This window comes from Echiichthys vipera, assembly GCF_963691815.1.
Source record: "Echiichthys vipera genome assembly, chromosome: 21".
Lineage (NCBI taxonomy): Eukaryota > Metazoa > Chordata > Actinopteri > Perciformes > Trachinidae > Echiichthys > Echiichthys vipera.
In genome coordinates, this window is record NC_139846.1 from 14,352,202 (window position 1) to 14,374,384 (window position 22,183).

A 22,183-nucleotide genomic window follows, 5' to 3' on the forward strand; every position below is an offset into this window, starting at 1 on the left:
AATACCCTGATGAAGTATTGTTGAACTGCAATTATATCTGTGCCGAAGACTATACTGGGAGTAGAAATCTGATAACGGAGGAAAAGGGCTATGTTACTGGATCCACAATAGGATGGACCAACCATTAGGTATCTATTTCAGTCCAACGGATGGCTCAAGGATCCTATTGGAGCTTTAAATAAATTCATCAATACACTTGATTGAGAAGGAGAGTTGCCGAATTTCTCCCAAGGTTGAGTCCAGAAATAGCCTTGCTAGCTTCTGATGTAGCTTTTAGCAAATGAAGCGTAGCTGTTGCAGCCCGCTCATAAATGTTTAAGTTTACCTGAGTGCTGTTGTGCTGCATTGTGGCCTAAAAAAGCTACTCTGGTCAGCATTGCTGGAAGTGACACACCCTTGATTGGGCTTTCTGTTTCTCATTAATACACAAGAATACAAAGTTTATCAACTTGATGCACTACTGTAGTATTCAACTGGATTTTTTACATTCTCATAGAACCATTGCGCAAAACTATTAACTATGAAAGAGTTTGTAAGGTCATGAGTTTTCTTAAAACAGCAGTTCTTGTGGTAGGCTCTGGTAGCCTGCATGTAGTTCTCTGCTACCTTGAGGTACCTAGGTGTCATCCAGAACCTGTGAGCCACCCGCTCCCTGTTGTACTCAGGGGGGAGCGTTGAGGGGCAGGAGCCACACATTGTTTATTAGCTCTAACTAATTAGATCTAATAAAAATCTGCTAGCAAGGCTCCATGTGACTGCATTTTGGAAAAGTTTAGGAAATGTTTTGTTTTGTCCCAAAGTTGCAGATAGTCTGCGCTTTCTACCAGTTTCATTCTTCCCCTAAAAACACTAACTAACTACACTAAAACTAACTTCTGGTTTCTCCTCCATACTACCTCAGTGGGATTGCAGCATTGCAGTCAGATTCTTCTCTGTTTCTGTTTGCCAACTCTCAGGACTCATAGGGATTCCTACACTGGCACATTTCCCTCCCAGTGTTATTGTTACAGTGAATTAGCACTGCTTAATGGGATTCTGGTAAGGTGTCATTTGAACAAACTGACAGGGGTATTGTCAGCACAATGTCTAAGCTAACACGTAATGTTATATAAATTATATTTCAATCTACTAATCATGGTCCTGTCACTCAACCTAAAATTGTCTTAGCTATCATAGAGCGTCGCATGCTGACACACGCACGCACGCACTGTGTTGCCTGTTCTGTGCAGGCGTGTTTGTGCGATTACCGGCCCGTCAGAAGAACACACTATAAATATTTCATACTAGCCCACTTTCCTCCCTGTGGCTGCAAAAAAAGAAAGCAGAGAAACAAATATCAGTATAAATAAACCCTGGAAAGGAGTGAAAGGGCTTGAGGGGGAGAGTGAAAAGCACACGAACAATGTGTTTACAAGAATGGGAAGAAAAAGGGGAAACAATGAAGTTTGGCGAAAAGATTAAAAGAAACATAGTAAGCCGTTGATTTTTTGTAAAAAAAAAAAAAATTAGCACAGTGAAAGCGATACAGACTCATGTGTCACTAAACTTATTGCAAGTTGCTGTACCATCACAAGGGTCTTGGAAGTGTGTTATGAAGATTGAAAAGCTACATGGTGTTGCTTTAAATTCAATTTTTTTGTTTGTTTGTTTTGTTTATTGGTTCTTCATCTGTTTTCTCCCCTCTAATATTGTGGGTAAAAAATAACTCTGGAAACAAAGGGTGCCTGTGGACTGCAATGCTGCTGATGAGAATTGGTTATTGATTAGGGTTTCTCTCAAAGGCTGTCAGCCCACTCAACCATTTTTTGAGCTGCTGAGTGAACCTCACACCCTTAGCATATAACATTGGCTGAAACCCTCAGGACCCCTGCTGTTGGATAGCAGCAAGGATCATTTGAAAGTGAGGGAGAGAGAGAGTTCTGTGTAAAAGCTTTGTGCTTTACTTGCAGTGTTCCTCTCTGGTGCTGATTGTAAGGCACCTCCCTGAGATCGACCCTGAAATTGTGACTTTAATCACATCATGCCAATACTCTTGATTAAGATTGCCAAGCACAGAGAGATACGTGATATAGTCTAGTTGACTGATGACACTTTCAATTGTAAGTGACACAATATGGTGATGCTGCATTATGCAAGACAAATGAGTTATATCCACTGCAATTATTGACTGCACAGAGAGCTGTCACATAGAGAGAGCATATCTTGAAATAATGAGCCTTTATTATTATGCACTAAATTCCCACTGGAGTTGCCAAAAATGTTTTTTGCCAGTTGGACACTGGAGTGGTTTCTTTTTTATCAATTTTGTTGTAAAGTTAAAAAAAAAAGAAGAAGAAGAAAAAGAAGCTTGGGATACATTTCAATTGCGCACATCGTGCCAGTATCAAGGGACTCAATCGAATCTGTTTTGTGTTTGTTTTTTTTCTCTCCAGCGCTTTAAGAACTCAGGTATTGTGTCCATAGACTAATGGTTTTAGAATTGAGGCCCAAATCGTAATATCTGTGGCATTCCTCCAAACCTCTCTGAACCTTGGAGGAGTTGTGGGACAAAATAGTGGACGACCACCAAATATCACAGTCCCCTTCTGCTTCCCTCTCTCTCCGTGTGAAGTCTTTGGAAACTCGCCATAGAAAAGGCTCTCAACCAGCAGAATCTTGACAGAGGGGGAGGGAAGATGTCTCTCCTACTTTGTTGATTAATGATGAATCTCTAAAGGTGCATGTATTCAAGACCTTCCCTCACTATCCATGCCTTATAAATCTATCTTAAAGCATGTGTGCCACATACATTAACAATGCCATATTCGCTCTGTGCACTCATTTATTGCTGGTAATAGCTTGGTAACAGGATTTGTGCACATTTAGAAGGTAGACTGTTTGGGTCATGCTGAACCTATATTTCCAGCATGTGGAGCCATTGGTCTGACTTATTAAATGTAATTGCCCTCTGGTTAATGTAAACCTAAAAAAAGGTATGTGTAACCATGTGACACCAAACACTCATGCATGCTTTGACAGGGTCGTCTCAGAAGTTGAAATATCACACAGGTCTTTGGATCAATCCACTACCACATTACCATAGCCATAATCACTTGAATTGATTCCGCAGCAAAAAAAAAAATTATCATACCTGAGGAATGGTTCAATTTGTCCAGCACAAATTGATGACACAGGAGGATGGAGGGGGGTCCGTAGGGACCTCAGAGGTGGATCATGGTCCATAAGAGCTCTCAGCAAGGAGATCAATAGGGGCTCGCTGTGCCTGGCTCAGTGTCCATAATGTGATGTGTACACAATCGATAACCTCCCCCAAGCTGGAAGATGGGCCACTGGTGTGGCGTGGGTTATTTTTCTTCCCCACAGTATCTTTGCTTCCTCAAATTAAGGAATGATGGAGATGGAGATGTAGGCAGACGCAAGAGTGTAACCGTGCAAACCACAGGGCTGTCACTGATGACAGAACATTTAGAGAGGAGTCAGTGGGTCTACTGAATTCCTCCTGTGGGAACTAAAAGAGAATTGGGGAACGGTGATTCTCACAATTTAAAGAGTAGTGGTGGAGATGACATGTGGCTGAAGATAGAAATCAAGAGTGGCTCAGAGGAGCGGCTCAAGAGACCTTGTAACTCAGTGTCCCCTGCAAGTATTCTCCTCTGGATGAACTTCATACTCTCTGCTCAGGTCTCCCAGGGGATCTTATACTACCTTAAAGGCGCTGCGGAATTGAAATTGTGAGGCTGGTTATTGTTGGCTAAAGTGCATTTCCTCCCTTTATGCACAAAAGATATTCTACTAAACTGCTGCAGACAGTGTCGCCGGCACTATTTTTTTTAAGCTGTCCCTGGAGAGATTGAGCCAGCTGTTTTTTTGTTTTTGTGAGGACATCCATCAAGTGATTTATTTCTTTCATGATGTGTTTTATAATGTGCTCAGGAGTAAAGACCATGGAAATCCTCGGAGTATTGTGTAAAAATAAAAGTCATGTGACATCTGTATAATTCTCTCTCTTTCTCCATCTGTCCTTCATCTCATTGTAAGTCTTAAAGTGAAGCAGTTTTGAGCACAGTCATGCTAAGCAGTCTTTGCAGTAGACTTGAAGAAGGGATAGCAAAAGAGCCTGGCTAGATCAGGTCTCATGAATTGGCCTGATCATGATCTGATTACATCCTGAGGTCAAATCCAGGGTAGACAGAGAGAGAAAGGGCTTACATACAGTAAAAGTTGTGTCATCTTGAACTTTATTTAAAGATGTGTTTAAATACAAATGATGTCTGACCTATGGCAGCTTCTATTTGGTTAATCATTTTTTGCTGTTTCTCTTCAATTTGAGCAATTGATAGTCACCAAATTGCTTTTCATTTTAACAATTTAAAAAAATCAAAAGACAAAAGCAATAACCTTTTTATACATACAGTGTTGTTGCTCTCTAGCATATCATTTTAGACAATAGTGTATGTCTGCAGGCTGCTTGGTCAGCAGGTAGCATTGATTAGTTTAGGCAAATGATGAGGGCACTAGTGACGTTTTAATCACAGTTATCTTAGTCTTTGAACTCCTGTTCAAAGAATGGCTCCAGAGAATTGAAAGTGTCCGGTTAGGGTGACTTCAAGGTCAGCTGGAGTTGCCGTGCTTGTTTCCTTCTCTTAATCCAGCGCTCACGGCATTTAATGCTATACGTAATGCCACCACACATGCAAATCGGGGGCAAAGAAGACTGAGTCCAAGTAATTGATCTTCTTAACTACTCCCACTCAATTACAGTAGGTTAATGCAAGCCACCTCAGGATTGCTCATCCTCATGCTCAAATGCCATTCGCTGGTGTACATGAGCAAGGGAGCATGGGTGTGTAGGAAGGTGAGATTGCATGGGTGTGGGTCAGTGAAATCATTACATCACTTTCTCTCTCTGTCTGTGAACGTGTTTGTGTGCAAGTCCATCCATTCAGCCATTCCTAGTGCAGTTTTAAAGGGCTCACTTGCTATGAAGTGTGAAACAGTAGAAGATTAACTGTCTCCTCTGAGGCAGGTAATGTGAATCTAAAAAAGAATAGTTGACCTCTAAAGAATCATTGACCTTTAGCGTGTGTTTTCATAAATAATATCTTATCAATTCAGCTGCAACGTAATTTACCTTCAGTGAGGCTATAAACTGATCAAAACCATTATCTCATGCTCTAATCTACTCCTCTACCTTTGGAGCTGACTTGGTGCCAAGTTGTTCAGCATCAGGAACAAAACCAAAGGCCCTATGATCGAATGGCTTGGCATCATGGGGGGAGCGTCGTTGTGCTTGCCAAAACGTTTGGGGCTATGGAAGCAATGTGCATCCTCACTGTGACTCCACAGTCCAGACCCAGGTTGCCAAACTTAGCTGCTAAAAGGTTTAACCCTAATCAGCAGCAGTGTTATCCATAACTCTTCCTTTGCTGAGCCATGACACCCACTTGTCTCTATTTTGATATCTGTCTCAATCCTTTTTTTTTCTTGTCGTTTTCACCTAATAGAAGGAATTTCTTACGTCTATTTCAGGCAGTGTCACAAGCTTTTGGCCACTTCCAACGTCAGTGCCAACTCGTGGCTAATGGATAGGCTGGATAGAAACTGCTGACCCCTGAGCTCCATCCCTGCATGATATTCAGTAATATGCGTTATTTGCTAAATTTGGGAATTCTCAAAGGCCACACAGTGACTGTTTCCAGACAGCACTGTGTAAATGTATGTAAGATAACCAGTGTATTCTGCAACTTGATGTGATTTGTGATTAGCATTCAGGGTCTCTTGTTTTCCCATCTGACTGAGACTATCAATCTTTGTTCATTAGATTTGAATATGTTTTATATTGCTCAGGTCATAGAGGACTTCACACAAAATAATTCTGATTTTCTTTTTCCGTGCGCTGGATTTCAGTTGATTGTTGAGGTTCTGCTGCAGCACTATAGTGTGTAGGAAAGAGACTTTTCACCTGTGTGGGCTGAGAAAAGTCGAACTGTGGAAAAGGACATGAGTTAATCTCGTCAGCATTGGTAGAAGAGTGATATCTTTCTTCTTGTGCAAGGCGGAGGAGAATCATGTAATACTTCTCACTGCAAGGCACACAAACTCATCACATAGCATCTCATTTTAAAATACCAAACCTCAGTCAGAACATCTAACTTAATATTTAATCTATCAAGGTCAAGGTAAAGAACTGCAGTTGAAGCCGTGCCTCATGAATATGCAGGATGTTCTTACCCATCATTTTACTGAGCAGAAGGCACAGGAAACAATACCAAAGCATTGTAAGAACAAACACACGTTTTCAAAAACTTGTTTGAAGTTACTTTTCTTTTATCACTGAAAGGAATAAATTGTATTTTGAGACAGAGAGAGGGAATTTTAGACTGTTGCCAACAGGTGGAGCCAAAATCCTTTTATCCCTTGATCTATTGTAGATGGGTTTACACACATACAAACACACTCCCCTACTTCCAAAATTAGATTTCTGGCCCAGTTATTTACCCTCATTTAAATGTTCTTTAATTTGATAATCTACCCTGCAATGCTGCATTTATTCAAAGATTGAATTACTTTTACTTTTTGTCATTTTACATCCCTTTGCCCACACAAACAACACTGTGACATTAATAAATGTCTATTAAATTCACATATTTTATACTCTACACCTTTCAGCCTTTATTTGTGCATTTTTTCTGTCTGTATTTCAAGTCAGTCACCTATGATTATTCACAGTGTATTCCATATCTGCCACAAACTACTGAGTCATAACGTGCTGACTGAGAGAGACAACTCAAGATCTATATTAAGTTTAGTCACATGAACATGGATTTATGCATCTTGCTAATATTTTATTTCCTTTCTGTGCACCTGTTTTCAGATTCTTGCCATCATCTCTATCCTGTTCATCGTCCTCTCCACCATCGCTCTGTCTCTCAACACCTTACCAGAGCTCCAGGTCATGGACGAGTTCCACCAGGCGAGCGACAACCCCCAGCTCGCCCACGTGGAAGCCGTGTGTATCGCCTGGTTCACCATGGAGTACCTCCTTCGCTTCCTCTCCTCTCCTAATAAGTGGAAGTTCTTCAAAGGCCCGTTGAATGTCATTGACTTGCTGGCCATCCTGCCCTACTATGTCACCATCTTCCTAACTGAGTCTAACAAGAGCGTGCTGCAGTTCCAAAATGTGCGCCGTGTTGTGCAGATATTCAGGATCATGAGAATATTGAGGATCCTAAAGTTGGCCAGGCACTCCACAGGGCTCCAATCTCTAGGGTTTACTTTGAGAAGGAGCTACAATGAACTGGGGCTGCTTATTTTATTTCTCGCCATGGGCATCATGATATTTTCCAGCTTGGTCTTCTTTGCTGAGAAAGATGAAGATGCCACCAAATTCACTAGTATCCCCGCCTCGTTCTGGTGGGCAACCATTACAATGACTACAGTGGGCTATGGTGACATTTACCCACAGACTTTACTTGGAAAAATTGTGGGTGGGCTCTGCTGCATTGCAGGAGTGCTGGTAATTGCCCTACCCATCCCCATTATTGTCAACAACTTCTCTGAGTTCTACAAGGAGCAGAAAAGGCAGGAGAAGGCCATCAAGAGGAGGGAGGCACTGGAGAGAGCCAAGAGGAATGGCAGCATTGTGTCAATGAACCTAAAAGATGCCTTTGCCCGCAGTATGGAACTGATGGATGTGGTGGTGGAGAAAGGAGAGGATAAAACCTCGTTGGACAACCACCTGTCACCTAACCGCTGGGGCAGCTCAACCAGGCATGCCTCCTCTGAGACTGACTTGAAATCTCCAGGCAAAAGGAACCCTGGGCCACAAAGCTCCCCTCATCATATAATCATCAACACCACTGGAAGTCCCCAACTGATAAACAGGACCCCACAGCACCTTAATGTGCAGAAACTGGAGGAGATGTACAACCAGATGACCAAGTCACAGTCCCTCACTAACCTCAACACTACAAGCTCCATGAGCACTCTGAGCACAACCATGACTGCCCCTGTCTCACCTAAGAAATCTCAAACTCCATTTACATTAAAAGAAGAAGTAGAGCTGGAGATGAACGAGGTCCAACCCTCCTTGCCAGACAACTTTGTGGGCTGCTCAGCAGACATTGGAGATCAAGACTCCAACTCTAATGAGGAAGATGCTCGGCCCTGTCAAACTAGACACCCTAGGGCACCACCCTTTCTGGATCTTAGCCAACTGAGGGCCACTGATGATGACAGCGCTCCTGGCATCGCATTCGAAGATGGCCTCTATAAATCCGTCAAGACAGGTGATGGATCAGAGCTCCACATAGGGGAAGGGGAGAGCTATAACAGTGCTGTGGAGAATAACCAGAGCTCTGTAGGATGGAATAACCCTCTAAAATGTAAGGGGTTGAAGGTCAACTTCACCAAGACCTCTGCTGAAGGCCCCCTAACACCGCCTAGCACTACCTCTCCTGGAGACATCAGCTCCAGCATCCTGGAAGAAGAATCCCCGGAAGGAGAGACGTCACCGCTCATCCCGTGTACAGACAAGCTGCTCCCAGTCTCACAGGAGGAGACCTGCCCTCTGTCCCCCAAGAGGCTGGTGGTAGACACCCCACCCGGCGACGAAGATCAAACCACAGAGAACCACGAGGAGAAGCATCTGATGGAAGTGGCAGGCGCTGCAGTTGCACCCTTGTCACCCAAGACAGCAGCACAAAATTGCACCCAAGGTTTGGTTGGGGCGGGCGAGGACGTCAAGGCAGACAGCAACCAAAGTGGACACAAAGTAGAGAACCACATGTTTACATCCGATATCCACCTGATACCCGGGGATGGCAGCCTCTCTCCGACCTGCGAAACCAGCATGTGACTCTAAGAGAAGCTCCAAGGGACAGTAGACCCACTGCAACCTCAGCCTGGCGAGTGGGAGAGCAGGAAAGAAATGACAAGGGGGCAGTTGTAGTGAAAGGTATTTTTGCATGGCATGACAAGTCCCTTTTACTTGTGTTTACTTGTGTATTGCTGAAAAAGAAACTGCAGTGCTCCGTGCAGATTTGAGAATGACTGTGGGGCAGACACTGGGCTCGAAGAGGAGGTTCTTGAAAAGCAGATGGAATTCATTAACTTATGTAGACATTTTGGTCCTCCCAATGTACATAGTGACAGTCTCCTTTTTCTAGCAAAAGAAGGAAATGCACAGAGGGACTTATCTGTAAAAAGCATGCATTTAAAAAAAAAAGACAAATATTTTACGGTGCTTAGTTTGCTGAAAGCGCTCCACTGTAAATACTATAGGACATCTAAGGCAATGACAATGCACAGGATGGCAACGGAAAACTGTCACTGAAGGTACAAATATTTGTAATGTGAAAAGGGAGGGGTGGGGGGTGGGGGTTGAATTGAGAGCCCTCAGACTGGGTGTTGCATCGTAGCGACCTATAAAAAAAACATATCATTACCTTTTGTGGAAATGCAAAGTGTTCCCATGACGACCCTGTAATGTTTTTTTGTGTGAAAAATGGTGTATGAAACTGTAACGTTGACATTTTTGCTTTTGGTTTTCATAACGACAGTTGAACTTTCAGTTTAGCATCCGATATTCAGCCTTCGAGTTTAAGGCCGTGGGCAAGAGGGACAAAAAAACCTTGATTCCCTTGCGTGCATACACCTGTAGTTGCCAAATACGTATATAACCAGTAAGGTTCAGATTCTACTGCTACTGAAAATATTTATTATGTAGTGTCAGAAGTTACAACAAGATTTGAGAGGTTATATTCCTTGTTCGAGCCTTTTGATTTTATCCAAATCACAAAAATAAATCTTATTTACTCTTGGACATCAGATATATACATCTAAAAGTAGTTTTAAGAGTAGATCAAATATGAAATACGTAGGTCTAGATTGGTTATCAAATTATCTACAGTAGCTAAGTGAGATTCCATAAAACAAAGTTAAGACTATTTATTTATTCAGCACAGTACATCTGGTCATTAATACACACACACATATATATATATATATGCTTTACACTATCAATTTTGGTAATTCAAAAGGGATAGACTACCACAAAAAATGATAATATTCCTTCTGATATCAATGGACCAAATCAAGCACACTGACAAGCTTTCATCTATCTCAGCTGTGTAGTAACATATACGGTAATAACATGTATTACGCCAGTAGTTATGGGTTGTTGTTTTTTGTTTTCCTTATGGTTTGTTTACCTGCATTGTTTTCAATATTCTGTCCTCAGCGCCCTTGTGTTATTGATTTATGTTCCATACTACTGCAAGTGTATCCCATCCTGCTGATATGTTTAAGGCATCTTTATTTTTTGTATACCCGTAGTGTCTTGGACTGTAAGTTCTTGTGTTTTATTGTGAACAAAACTATTTTCAGTCAAACTTAAACCCAAAGGAGCTTTTTTTTTCTCTCGTCTTCTTTCTCACTTTTGTTTTACACTGACTGAAAATATCTGTTGAATGTTGCCTTCGATTCCAATTTGATTGCTGGAATATTTCTTTATTGTTTCAGCATGACACTTGGCTGAGTGTACTCGTATTGTGTTTGTGAGCGCCGCACAAACCAGAATGGTACTGACAGGAATTATGTGGGTGAATTGTTTGTTTTTTTATTATTATTATTATTATCATGTTGTTTTTTGTTCTCACAGAGAGGTGTGGAATGTGCAATACAGCATACTGCAATCTATGCAGGCCAAGAATTGTGGCACTTTATTTTCTGTCTATGGGATTTGTAAGTGTACAGGCAGAAATTACTTGTATTTTTCAAATGTTATATCTTTAATACGAGGCAAAACAGTATTACAACTACCAGAATCTCACAAACAATGCAAATGAGAATTTGACTTTTACTTTTTCATATTATATGGCTGGCATGTGCTGTCTAGCACCTTAATGCCAGATATTAATGGACCTCAAATTTGATTATCTGTGGAAATAGGGATCCAAACTGACCACTTTGGGCCTTTTATATTGCTGTTAGATTTACATAAAAATCTAACAAATGTCTGTGGAAGATATTAAGATAATCTAATTTCAATGGCCACACACAAAGGATTTTATGTTTTTTGTGAATTAACGTTGAGAATGATTCTATTTTTTCTAAACCAAAATGGAGCACTACCACAATTTCCTGCCATATGGTGGTTGAAATGATGCGTTCCTTTTCATAACACTGCTGTTTATGAGAAGGTAGCAAGTCATTTTGCTTTGTTCATATAGCACTGTACAGAAAATTCTAATTTTATAGGAGAAATCAGGTCTTTATGTAATAGATACAAGTAATGTTATTGAGTTCTCAGGTTTTCTATAACTCTCTGATGTTCCAATTGGGTAGATTCTCTGTTTTTTCTTTAACAACTAATGTCAGCTAGTTAACTTCTGTACTTTTTGAAAGGTGATGTTGTCAAATCCCCATTGATGTCTTGGCTCCTGGAGTGAGGAGCGGCAATATTTCTCTCTCCTCCTGGGTAATCTGTGTACCACCATTCAGTATCCACCCCCATCAGTCTTCAGTGAGGCAGGAAGGAGCACCAACAAAGGGACAGAAGTTTGACTGTTAGAGATAGAAGTAGACTGAAGGGGAGCGTCTAACCGACCACAGACAGGAAGGAAGAGATCCCTACTGTCACTGGTACATCTGAATATTTCCCATGCTAACACCACTGAGTGCTCCAATCCCTACAGCTTCAGAGGGTCTAACCCCATGGCATACCCTCAGGCACAGTGACAAAAGGAAGGCCAGAGAAGGGAAGGCTATGAGAGTTAAGAGAATAGATGAAATGTAGTCCTCCCAAATGGTTCCATCACATCAGTGATCAGTTGTGGTCCATATTTCCTTTCTTCTGTGTACATACTGTATGCCCAGACCAACATAATTTGACCTGGTAATCAGAGATTCACGTGAGGGATCATGGAATTATCTTTGAAATGTTTGATCCCTCATTGGAAACACAGATTCTTTGGTACTCTCCAAAGCAAACTGCGGGGTCAGCTGTGGTTGTTGTTGTTGTTGTTGTTTGGGTTTTCACTTTTTCTTTGTAAAAGAAGGTTTGATGATAACCTGCTTGTTAAAGTTATTTTTTCTTTACCTGTATGTTCAATTTAACGTTTTTTTTCCCTTCATCTCTTGTTTGAAGTAATCATGTCGACGTGTAAGCCTCGAGTAATCCTTCATTTTGACAGGTATGGTAGAGAAACAAGGACTTTGGATTGATCAGCTATATTCCCTTCGGATGTTGTTTGTGTGGATACTGAAATGATTTCTGTGAGCTGAAAGTGAAGGGACTGTGATCTGTCTTACTGTCTCACAATGGCATCATGTGATACCGTACAGAGTGTTTTTATTTTCTCTGAGAGAATGGGTATTGTCTGTGTCACTCATCTCTACTCACCAAACCTTACTCCCTAAAATGCATAAAGCTACATTGTTCCTTCTTTTGTCTCTGTGTATTCTGCCTCTTACAGTTTTTGATTTAGGTTTTTTTTTTTCAGCTTTTTGAGAACACTATCATTAGACACATTCTGAGCTACAGACTGTTTCTGTACAAAGCAACATCTTTGTATGCATGTAGTAGTCCGAACAATTATGTCACCACAGAACACTTTGTTATGGTACATGTATGTCAACATTTCTGTAGCGCATTGTTCCCATTACGTCTATTAGCATATGCAGAATAACAAATAAATGTGTATATAACTCATGTGTTTGTGTGGCTGGTGTTCTCTACAAATGAGCTGTGGTTTATAGGTTACATCTGCATTTTCTAGATGCCTTTTTTGTATAAAAGAGGTCAGTGCATAATATGATACAAATATGTGTATACTAGATACATAGCGTTAATTAATACTGATATAGCATTTGAAGCAAAAAGATATGCATGTTTTTAATATCCTAAAGTACAGACAACTCTGCAATCTGGCAAGGCTGGCTGATAAATGATTTAGTCCTGGAGAGAAATGTATTTCATTCCATTAGATGCAAATAATGTATCTCTCTATTTCTCTTGCCGTACAGCCTTACCAAACTTCAAAACCCAAGGCTCTGGCATGAAACGTCTTTATTATGAAGAAAATGAAGGCGCTCATACACAGAAAGTAAAGATGTCATGCAGTATTATTGCAGTATTGGTCTATTATCACTATTTATTGAAACACACAAGGCTAAAAGGAAATTAGCCTATATATAACATCCATTGTTTTCACACAACAACATCTATTACATAACAAGTACCAACACATAAAAGGTGGATGAGAATAGGTGCATTTTTTTTTCCAAATATCCAAAACTCATCTCAGGTGTAATGCAAGCTGTAAAACAGTTGAAACACTGTGAAGAAAACAATACCTCAACGGTGCCATCTGTAATTGTATGACACACGCCTCTGCCATGTCAAAAACATGTACATTTTTAAAAGTTTAACCTCCGACTCAGTCTTTTTGGCATGCTACATACACACATTTCACTGTAATTGAGCCTTATTACAGTCTTGTACTTTTTATATCTTTATATTTAATTTAGATATTTTTGTTCTCATAGTGTTTCTGTATTGTGTGCTTTTCTTTCTGTTTTATTATGGCACCTCAGGTTTGCTCCAAACTAAATTGCATTGTACTTGTTGTGTGCAGTGACAATAAAGTATACATCTGTATATCCATCTAAACTTGGGGGAAACATCCATAAAGTTGGACATAAAATGAAGTTCACAGAGAGGTTATTGTTTTGTTAACGGATCATACCATATTGATTTGTATAAAAGCTGTAGTTGTAGTTACTTCTCCCAAACGCCAGGGGGCGCTGTACAACAACATGCGTTCACCACTAAGCGCGCGGAAATCAAATAACTTTCAAACAAGAAGAAGAAGAAGACGAAACAAACGGAACCAACGGCCATCCACGGAGAAAACCCAAAACACAGACATGGAGTCTGACATTAGCGATAAAAGCGATACAGTTGCCAGTTTTCTCGACGAGAGTGTTTGTTTTTCACATGTTACCGATGTCGCTACTGGGTGGATGTTGGACTTTGTGTTTGTGAGTGTGTGTCGGCGTTTCAAGGAAGGAAAGTTTGACGAATTCAACGAAACGCTTGAGATTTTCAAGGGTAAGTTATTCAAAGCTAACGTAGTTAGCTAAATATGCTCCTCTTAAACTGAGCCGAGTAGCAACAATTACCTACAGTGAATTATGTGTTCCTACAGCCACAACAACATAACCCTCATTACCCCTAATTTAACTCAAATCAGCATACGTTTTATCCATGATACCTGTATTGGAATTAGCCATATCAGTAGCGGGGAAGGGAATCAGTTAATTTTGTACCAATGTTACTACAAATATATCATCTCCATATCGTCGTAAAGTAAAGTGTTTGTTTTTGTTTTTTTTAGCCATTTCGCAGAATTCATCTCTGAGAGGAGACCTCCATGATGAGAAAACGCTGATAACTGCCTTCCTTGCAAGAGTCATGCATGGAAAGCAATTGGGTAAGTTGCAGCAGTCAGAAGATGAAGAGTTGTCTCTGTGTGCAACGATACTGTTTCTCATCGTCGAGCCTCTCAGCTGAAACTACTTGGTATTCAAAAAACATTCCTTATTCAAACGTTGCCATTCAAACGTAATATGCGATACATACACACATTTAAACCACTCTGTAAATGTTTAAAGATCCCATCTTGGATATCCACAAAATACTCATTTGTGGTCTGTTTACAGTTAATGCGTGAGGATGTTATGTATAATCTCAGTTTTCAAAAGCTTTCTCTGCTTTCCTCTGCTTCTTTACTCTGCATACACACCTAAGTACAAATGTCCACGCACTCACAAAAACCTCATCGGTCTGTTTTTATCCATGTAATTCACTGTTATTCCCCAGATGTTCTGTTTGAAAAGGATGATAATGTGATGCCTCTGATGTCTGCCGCCAAAATATGGGCAAACCTAGAGCACACCGTGGCAGATGAAAGTTTGTTCAAAAACATCACCATTCTTTTGCTTGTCCAGGTAATTTCAAATGATTTGGGGTGGGGAATGTCCTGAGGGGGCTTTAAATGTTTAAAGGTTAGCCATGTAACGTCCTGATTAGGGATGTCACGATAGCAGATTTTGAATACTGCCTATTTAAGGCGCTTTTGGCAGATATTATACATTTTTTACAGCTTTTCTTCTCAACGCTTCAGATGAGTGACACGACTTTCTCACACACAAAACAAACTGGCACACACGTAAACAATGTGACTCGAGATTAGTTTTCACAGGAATCAGGACACCATACATATCGTAGTTTCTACAATTCTTAAGGTTATGAAACTGTGATGTTATGTAACCGAGATTATGGCAAAATCGTTTAATCCTGACATCCCTAGCCCTGATGTCACACAGCGTGCTTTGTCCTAATTGTTATTAGGCATCTGATGCATTTGCCCTGTTCCCAGTCTGTGGCTGTGTGCTTGGAGAAAGGCAAAATGTCTTCTGCCTCCTCTGTCCTCAAATGGTTAGAGGATAACCATGGATTCCCACAGGTCTGTATGCTCATTAATGTCTCTTTTCTTTTCAAAAGCACAGAGTCAATACTGAAGTATGTAAGGTTTAACAACTATCATTATTCAACAGAACGTGAGAGTTAAGCTGTCGACAATAGTGACACAGAGGGAAACTTACCACCCTTTCCTCATGAGCTTCAGCTTCAGCCGCCTGCTGGAGACAATCCAATCTTACTTGGATACCTACTTGGAGAAGAATCCCTCTGACTACCTTCTCAAGGTACAGAACATGGGCCAGTATATTATAGGTGGCAGCCTGTGTCAAAATAATACTAGTCACCCCTTCCAAGTTCAGCCTAGGTCATAAAATGTATAGACATTAGGCCCAATGTCACCACAGATACATTTCCAAATATATACAGTATGTATTAATTTCATCAATCAGATCAACAGATCGTGTACCTCTTCTTGCACGAGTATGGACGCCACAGTGAGACAAACCCTAAGGTGTTTTTTTAACATGTTTATTAGATGAAACGGGTTGGCACACAGAACTTCAGGCTTCACAGGTGTGTTTACACTGAAACCACCAGCTGCTCTTGTCCCCTCATGTTGCTTTTTCATACAGCAGTGGACTAATTTGCCTAATCTTCACATGTCTTTAGACTGTGGTAGAAACGCAGATAACATTGGGCAGAAGGAACCTAATACTTCTTATCATTGTTTTTCAAGGGACTTAAATGCCTCCAGAATGTTGGGTCGAAAAGCAGCTTTAGAAAATTGCTTGGAAAATTGTTTTCCCTGCGTAGGATTTATTCAGTCTATTCATGATGAGAGTAAACATTTATATACAGCTGGCCCTGCACGATTAATGCCAATGTAAAATTAAGGATCAACTTTGTACGACCAAAAAATTAGGAATGGGAATAACTGTGAAAGAAATGATTCCTGAATGAAAGAGGATTAGCTAACTAATAAAAAATATATTTTGATGGTTGAAAATTTCACACCAGCATATCATAAATTGATTTTAACATATTCCATCTATCATTCGATCCAAACAAATGTGAAAAGAAATGTCTTGAATTTTTTGTTGCTACTCAGCTGTTTGTGCGATGAAAAATATCTTCAGCTACGGGGTTTTTAATTTGTCAGTACAGCAGGTGTCCAATGGTTTGCTCCAGCCGACGGCAAGAATTAACAAACAGCAGTCAATAATTAGTCTTGATCTTGTGTTCACACCTGTTCAGCTATGCTCTCCTCCTGAGTAATGGCGCTTTGACCAACTGAAGGTGCTGATGTGACATTATCAGTCATAGTTAATTGACAATTTGTCATCAAAATTAGTTGGAAGGGCAAACTGCTACATACAGCAGGGCCGCCCTCAGGGCCCAACAGACCTGCTTATTCATGAAAGTTTCAAGAATGATTTACATAGAGGCCGCTGACCAAGGTTGAACTTGGAAGGGTGTTGTAAGACATGCCTCATTAGTTTTGCGTTCCCATTATAGCAATACTGAAGCCCGGAAGTCTGAAATTGTCGTATTTAGTAACATAATTTATGTTAGTCTGTGTGTTTTTGTCGGCCTCTCCATCTATCAGGCAGCCGCAAAGATGGTGTCGTCACAGAACATTGAGGGTGTGGAGAATGAGGTGACACAGGACAGCTCACTCTCAGAAGAAGCCAACAAATCAGCAGAAGATAAAAAGTAGGAAATAACCTTTAACACCCTGATTTATTCAATTGAAATTTGCACATGATCCTTTTCAATTCTGGATTGAACAATATACTTTACATTTATCCCCAACAGGAAAAAGGATAACGCTGTACATTTGAGGTAAGTAGACATTAAATGTGTCTTTTGCAGTCTGTTGGGGTAAAGGTAAAAGATACAGAGCATACTGTATATGGGTTAAAAAAAAAAAAAACCAAGTTTGCATATAAACTATTAATTAAAAATCGACAGTGTCACAATACATAATACCCTGTTACTCAAGTGTATCGATATTTTCTTAGACCACTAATTACACTTCCACAGAGCAAAACGGAAACTGCTGTCAAGTAAAATCACAGAGGTATGGAAACCAGATTCATGCAAGAAGCCTTTTGTCTCCGTCAGAAGAATCTCCCAGTCTGGTATGTTTGTTTTTTTCCCCTGTTATTTTATATTTCTGTTAAAAACGAAATATGTTTTGCTTTTATCCGACAGTATTTTCATACACAATTCTGAGTGTTGACCAAAGCCAAAGATAATGTTAACCCCCCCTCACCTCCCCATCAGAGTTATCTCAGATAACATCTAGGACATTCTCAGCGGACACCTCTGGTATCGCAAAAACAAGAAAACCTCCTCAGGTAAGTTGAACTCCACGACTCCTGTCCAAATAATTAATTCCATATCAAATATGTGAAGCAGCTTTCCGATGCTACCTTCCGTTTAGGTGGGATTCAGAAATTTAAATTCCTTATTTTTATGCTATTTAGAAATGGCCGCCCCATCTGGACAAATACCTGAGGGATGGAGTTAAACGTCATGGCCAGGGAAAGTGGTCTCTCATGTTAGTAGATTATGACTTTGAAGGACGCACCGGCACCATGCTCAAAGACCGCTGGAGAGTGCTATTGAAGGCAAAAAAGTAGGCTAAAGTGGGGGAGAGCCTCATTAACTTATATATCATAGCCTTTTACCTGTAAATAAATGTATTGTGTTAACTGATATCAGCACATGGCTTAATCGCTAAAGATGTTTTTTTGTGTTATTCCTGTGTTGCTGCTGTTCTGTCTGCACCAAGAACAAAATACCACAAGAGGGCAATCAACACACAATAATGAAGTGGGCTATGTGCATTGCCTTCTATGGTAGGACACATTTGATATTTTACAAATCTGTAATTGTGCCCCTCTGACTCCTACAATGTAGCAGCTCCTCTTAATGTAACCCCTTTCAGCCCGTTTGCTAAACTGTTGCTGGATTGTGTGTTGTGTTATACTGTGTGCATGTGTGTCTGATGCTGATGTATCAAATTGCATTACATTTGTATTTCTCTTTAAAAAAAAAAAACAATCAGGTCCCAAATAAAATATGATTACAATTATCATAGTTAAATGTTTTTTTCCAGGAATTTATTAACATTTTTTACAGTGGCTTGTTACAATAAAAGAAATCAAAATGAACTTAATGAAGGGTGCTTAATGTGTACTTAAAAAGGTGAAGTACTGTACAAGTTACAACAGTGTCTTTACATGGTGTGCTGAAAAGTTTCGTAGAGCAATGGGCCTGTGCGTGGTGATTGCAGTGATTTGACACATGCTTTTATATCAGTGTGTAGCATATTATCGGGAGTATTTGCATTGCACCACCGTCACATCTATGGCTTTTCATAGTTTTGAAAGCTGGAAGCATTGAGGCGCCTGGTCTGACCACAGCCTTTCAGTGTCACTGTTGAAAGGAGTTTGGCTGTGAAATGTTATTGTGGACACCAGATCAGAGAATGTTCTGTGGTGCTTTGTTTGGATCAGATGAAGACGAAGCTGTGTTGTGGTGGACAGTCGCACTGCTGTGTTTTCTGGATCTTCTTCCATGTCCCACTGCACTGGTGGTTCCCCGCCGCCTGCCAGTGGAGCAAAACTTCTCTGCAACACAGTACACAAAAGTGTAGAATTTAAATGTTAAATCTTTAGATTGATAAAATGGTTTAATTAGAACATATATTTAATGTAAAATGCAGTTTATCAAACCAATTCTTGTCAGTAATACAGGTTTGTTAAAATGAGATCCCACGCAAGTAAATGTTCATAACTTCATACCTGTCTGATTCCAGACCGTCTCCTTGGCAGCTGCCACTATTGTTTCGCATAGCAGGAGGTTCACACACCACACAAACTTTATAGCCTTCTGTTATGTACCGCATCCAGTGTGTGTGTGGGCGGTTCTCCACTGTACAGTGGGGTGTCCGGGACTCCAGTGTGAATTCCACACAGAACCTGAGGGGAGAAGGGGCACATGGGTCACACTGTCATTCCTGGGATATTTGCGCCAAAATGAATTAAGATAGAGGACTAAAGTAAGTTTACACAATAAGGGGGCATCATCAAGTTGGTGAATAGATCATAATTTGCTCCATCACTACAAGTGTAAAATAAAACAGCAATAATTCAGCCGATTGGTTCACTCTAAGCTGCACGCAATTTAGCTACTGTCGTGTTTTGTGCATGTGCTTTTCATGTGACAGTCCTTATTAAACTCTTGATTATTCAGTTTCAAAAGGGTTGTGGGCAGTCTCTCAGCATTTGTTATATGTAATGATTTGTAGACAGACATCCAGGTGTGCAAACACACTGGTTGTTCACGCAGATGGGGGGGAAAAGGGTTGGGCTGTTATCTATTTTTTTTACACAGCATCATGTTAAAATGAAGTTAACTCATGCCAGAATTCATCAACTTTTGAATTAAAAGATACCTGAGGTTGTGTGCAGTTTCAGAGTACTTCGGGAAGCTTTAAATGAGCGTGATGTGAAACCTACCCAGGCTCTAGGGGGTTTCCATAGTTGTCATGCTTGGGTCTTCCCTTGCCAAACTCCATGCTGGTGATGAATGCAGGACCTGATAAGACAAAACCAATTCACTGATTCTATTAGTAAGCAGGTTCAGCCAATTAAAAGTGCAAAGTCATGGGGAAAATGGACACATAATACAATCATAACAGTAGAAATTGTAGGTATATTAAACAAGGGAAAGCTCATGTTTGTAAACCTGAGTCGAGTCCACAGTGGCTGCCCTGGTGGTCTCTGTACTCCCTGCAGCCACTTTTTTGCTCCAGGCTGGGACAGGGCTTGCCGCTGTTACTGGACTGCTGCTCTACATGACGGACACGGACTCTTACTGAAGGCTTGCAGGGCTTGGCACAGCCGCTCCAGAAGCTCCAGTCACTCACAGCACAGTCCTGAGCTGGATGTTGACACCCGTATTGTGGGAGAAAAAATATTACAGGATATCCTCCGTGTTAGCAAACAATTGAACTGCTTTGAAACTCACAGATGTTGGACTTGCCAACTGTTTACACGCAGAGTTAACTCTTCTGAGTCACAGCAACAGTGAAACCTTGTAAGCTGCATAATTACAATTACCCCAATGGAGCTGAATATCCAGGGCATATCTTTAGGTCAATTAAGCATTGATTGTGACTTGTAGAATAAGTGTTTCCTGCTTTAGGCCTACAAGTGGTTGGAGATCATGCCAAGTCCTGTGATTTTTCTTTTCAGTCACTCTCTGTGCTCAATGATCAAGCTTGGACGCATTAAGCATGCAGATTTAGTCACTATCGGCCTGTAACACATATTAAGTACGCTCAGCTTGTTTGACTGGAACTGTAATTGCTACAACTGTTTGACAGAATCACATTCTTCAAATATTTGTACTAATTCCATTATGTGGGCCAGTCCACTGAAATGAGGTTAGATACAGAGCTCCCTTGGTTATTTGGTGAACTTATTATTGCCTTTTGGTGATGTAGCTGCTATGACACACACTGCAGAAGAAAAATACGTGTTGGTATTGCAGTGCACTGCGCAAGTTAGAAGGTGAAGATAAATGTATAAAAACAATTCCACATGCTTCGGATGAATTTGGATCATCAGAGATACAGTATGTGATAAGCCACCCAGGTACTGAATATAATCTCCAACTATCTTTATCTTCTGTCCGATAATCTATCTTTAGCAAGAGTTGGGGTTATCTTGTGCGACAGGTTATCTCCCAATGGTATCGTATAGTTAAGGTGTGTGCTAAAAAACAAAGTGGGTGGGCCCTACATTCATCCCTCACCTGGGCACTCGGTGAAGTAGTCGAAGCAGCAGTCCCTGGTCCTGACGCAGCCCTCGTCGCAGTAGCATGTCCCATACACACGGTCCATCCTCCAGTCAGTGGTCAGACAGCTCAAGTCTCTTCCCCGGCAGCATTTCCCTGCACAACCCCCAGACACCAAGTGGTTCTTTCCCAGAGTGGAAACGACCAGCAGCAAACAGGCAAACTCCACAGAGGATCCCATCCTGAGGGGGGTCAGGCTAAACCCCTTTAGTAAAAGTCTCTTAGTTGCCCCGATATAAAATTAACCACTCTCCTTTTTTTAATATTCCCTCCGTGGTCCTACACTACGCCTGTCACACTCATGATCGTGAGAGGGAGAGGTTTGAAATACCAGCCCAGCCAAGACGGCTCTACCACAGGAGCCCTTGTGACCTGGAATTCCTGTATCCTTCTTCTGTGTCCAGCCCCTCTGTTTCCCTCCAGAAACAGGTCTGCAGAGCAACCTACAGTACGGAACAACCCATTCCAGCTCTGATCAGACTCCTGTGTCTCTCATTATTGTTGTGGTCTCTCCCTCATAGCTGGTGTCTCTCTCCCCGTTCCCAGCTGAGCGCCTCCCTCCAGTCGATTGCACACGGAAGGAGACAATAAGGGCAAGGGAGGGGTGAGCTGTTTCGCCTCCTACTTCTGTTCTCCCTCTCTCTTGTCTCTGTCTCACCTGTCTCATTGCGTCTTTGTCTTTCTTACGTACTTCCCGCAGATTTACTGTGACCCTGATACCAGTCTCGCCCAGCCACTCTCTGCCACCTCTGAGTCCCAAAAGAAAGGGAGGAATGTGAGCAGTTGGCAGGTCTCCAGACAATTGTGCCAGGGGACCCGCAGAGC

At 41.1% G+C, this 22,183-nt stretch overlaps 3 protein-coding genes across 3 annotated transcripts in view; 2 read left to right on the forward strand and 1 right to left on the reverse strand.

Annotated features, from left to right (window-relative positions):
* Nucleotides 1–8,857, forward strand: part of kcnb2b (potassium voltage-gated channel subfamily B member 2b) — a gene marked incomplete at both ends in the record, with an annotated part of 77,142 nt that extends 68,285 nt beyond the window's left edge. The window contains one exon of the mRNA XM_083936464.1: nt 6,875–8,857. Within this exon, the coding sequence (XP_083792590.1) occupies nt 6,875–8,857 (1,983 nt within the window). The remainder of the gene's footprint in view (nt 1–6,874) is intronic.
* A 5,058-nt stretch (nt 8,858–13,915) lies between these two features.
* Nucleotides 13,916–18,498, forward strand: terf1 (telomeric repeat binding factor (NIMA-interacting) 1). Its single transcript, XM_083935723.1, has 11 exons — nt 13,916–14,113; nt 14,400–14,495; nt 14,885–15,012; nt 15,444–15,530; nt 15,622–15,771; nt 17,094–17,200; nt 17,303–17,329; nt 17,531–17,628; nt 17,774–17,847; nt 17,977–18,128; nt 18,285–18,498. The coding sequence occupies exons 1-11, from the start codon at nt 13,930–13,932 to the stop codon at nt 18,319–18,321; spliced, it is 1,140 nt and encodes a 379-aa protein (XP_083791849.1). The 5' UTR covers nt 13,916–13,929; the 3' UTR covers nt 18,322–18,498.
* Nucleotides 18,499–18,654: 156 nt separating this feature from the next.
* sbspon (somatomedin B and thrombospondin type 1 domain containing) lies at nt 18,655–21,801 on the reverse strand. The gene is made up of 5 exons (XM_083936316.1): nt 21,317–21,801; nt 20,246–20,440; nt 20,017–20,095; nt 19,300–19,476; nt 18,655–19,125 (listed from the first exon to the last, which is right to left on the reverse strand). Exons 1-5 carry the CDS (start codon nt 21,537–21,539, stop codon nt 19,008–19,010), a joined length of 792 nt encoding a protein of 263 aa, XP_083792442.1. The 5' UTR covers nt 21,540–21,801; the 3' UTR covers nt 18,655–19,007.
* Nucleotides 21,802–22,183: the final 382 nt, after the last annotated feature.

What these genes read in the sequence shown, in the direction of transcription:
- terf1 (XM_083935723.1), top strand. Translation starts at nt 13,930, where the DNA reads ATGGAGTCTGACATTAGCGATAAAAGCGATACAGTTGCCAGTTTTCTC. An exon ending in AAATCAGCAGAAGATAAAAA is followed by an intron (nt 17,201 to 17,302) that starts GTAGGAAATAAC and finishes TATCCCCAACAG; the next exon opens with GAAAAAGGATAACGCTGTAC. An exon ending in AAACAAGAAAACCTCCTCAG is followed by an intron (nt 17,848 to 17,976) that starts GTAAGTTGAACT and finishes TATGCTATTTAG; the next exon opens with AAATGGCCGCCCCATCTGGA.
- sbspon (XM_083936316.1), bottom strand. Translation starts at nt 21,539, where the DNA reads ATGGGATCCTCTGTGGAGTTTGCCTGTTTGCTGCTGGTCGTTTCCACT. An exon ending in CCACTGTGGACTCGACTCAG is followed by an intron (nt 20,096 to 20,245) that starts GTTTACAAACAT and finishes TTGTCTTATCAG; the next exon opens with GTCCTGCATTCATCACCAGC. An exon ending in GACGGTCTGGAATCAGACAG is followed by an intron (nt 19,126 to 19,299) that starts GTATGAAGTTAT and finishes ACTGTGTTGCAG; the next exon opens with AGAAGTTTTGCTCCACTGGC.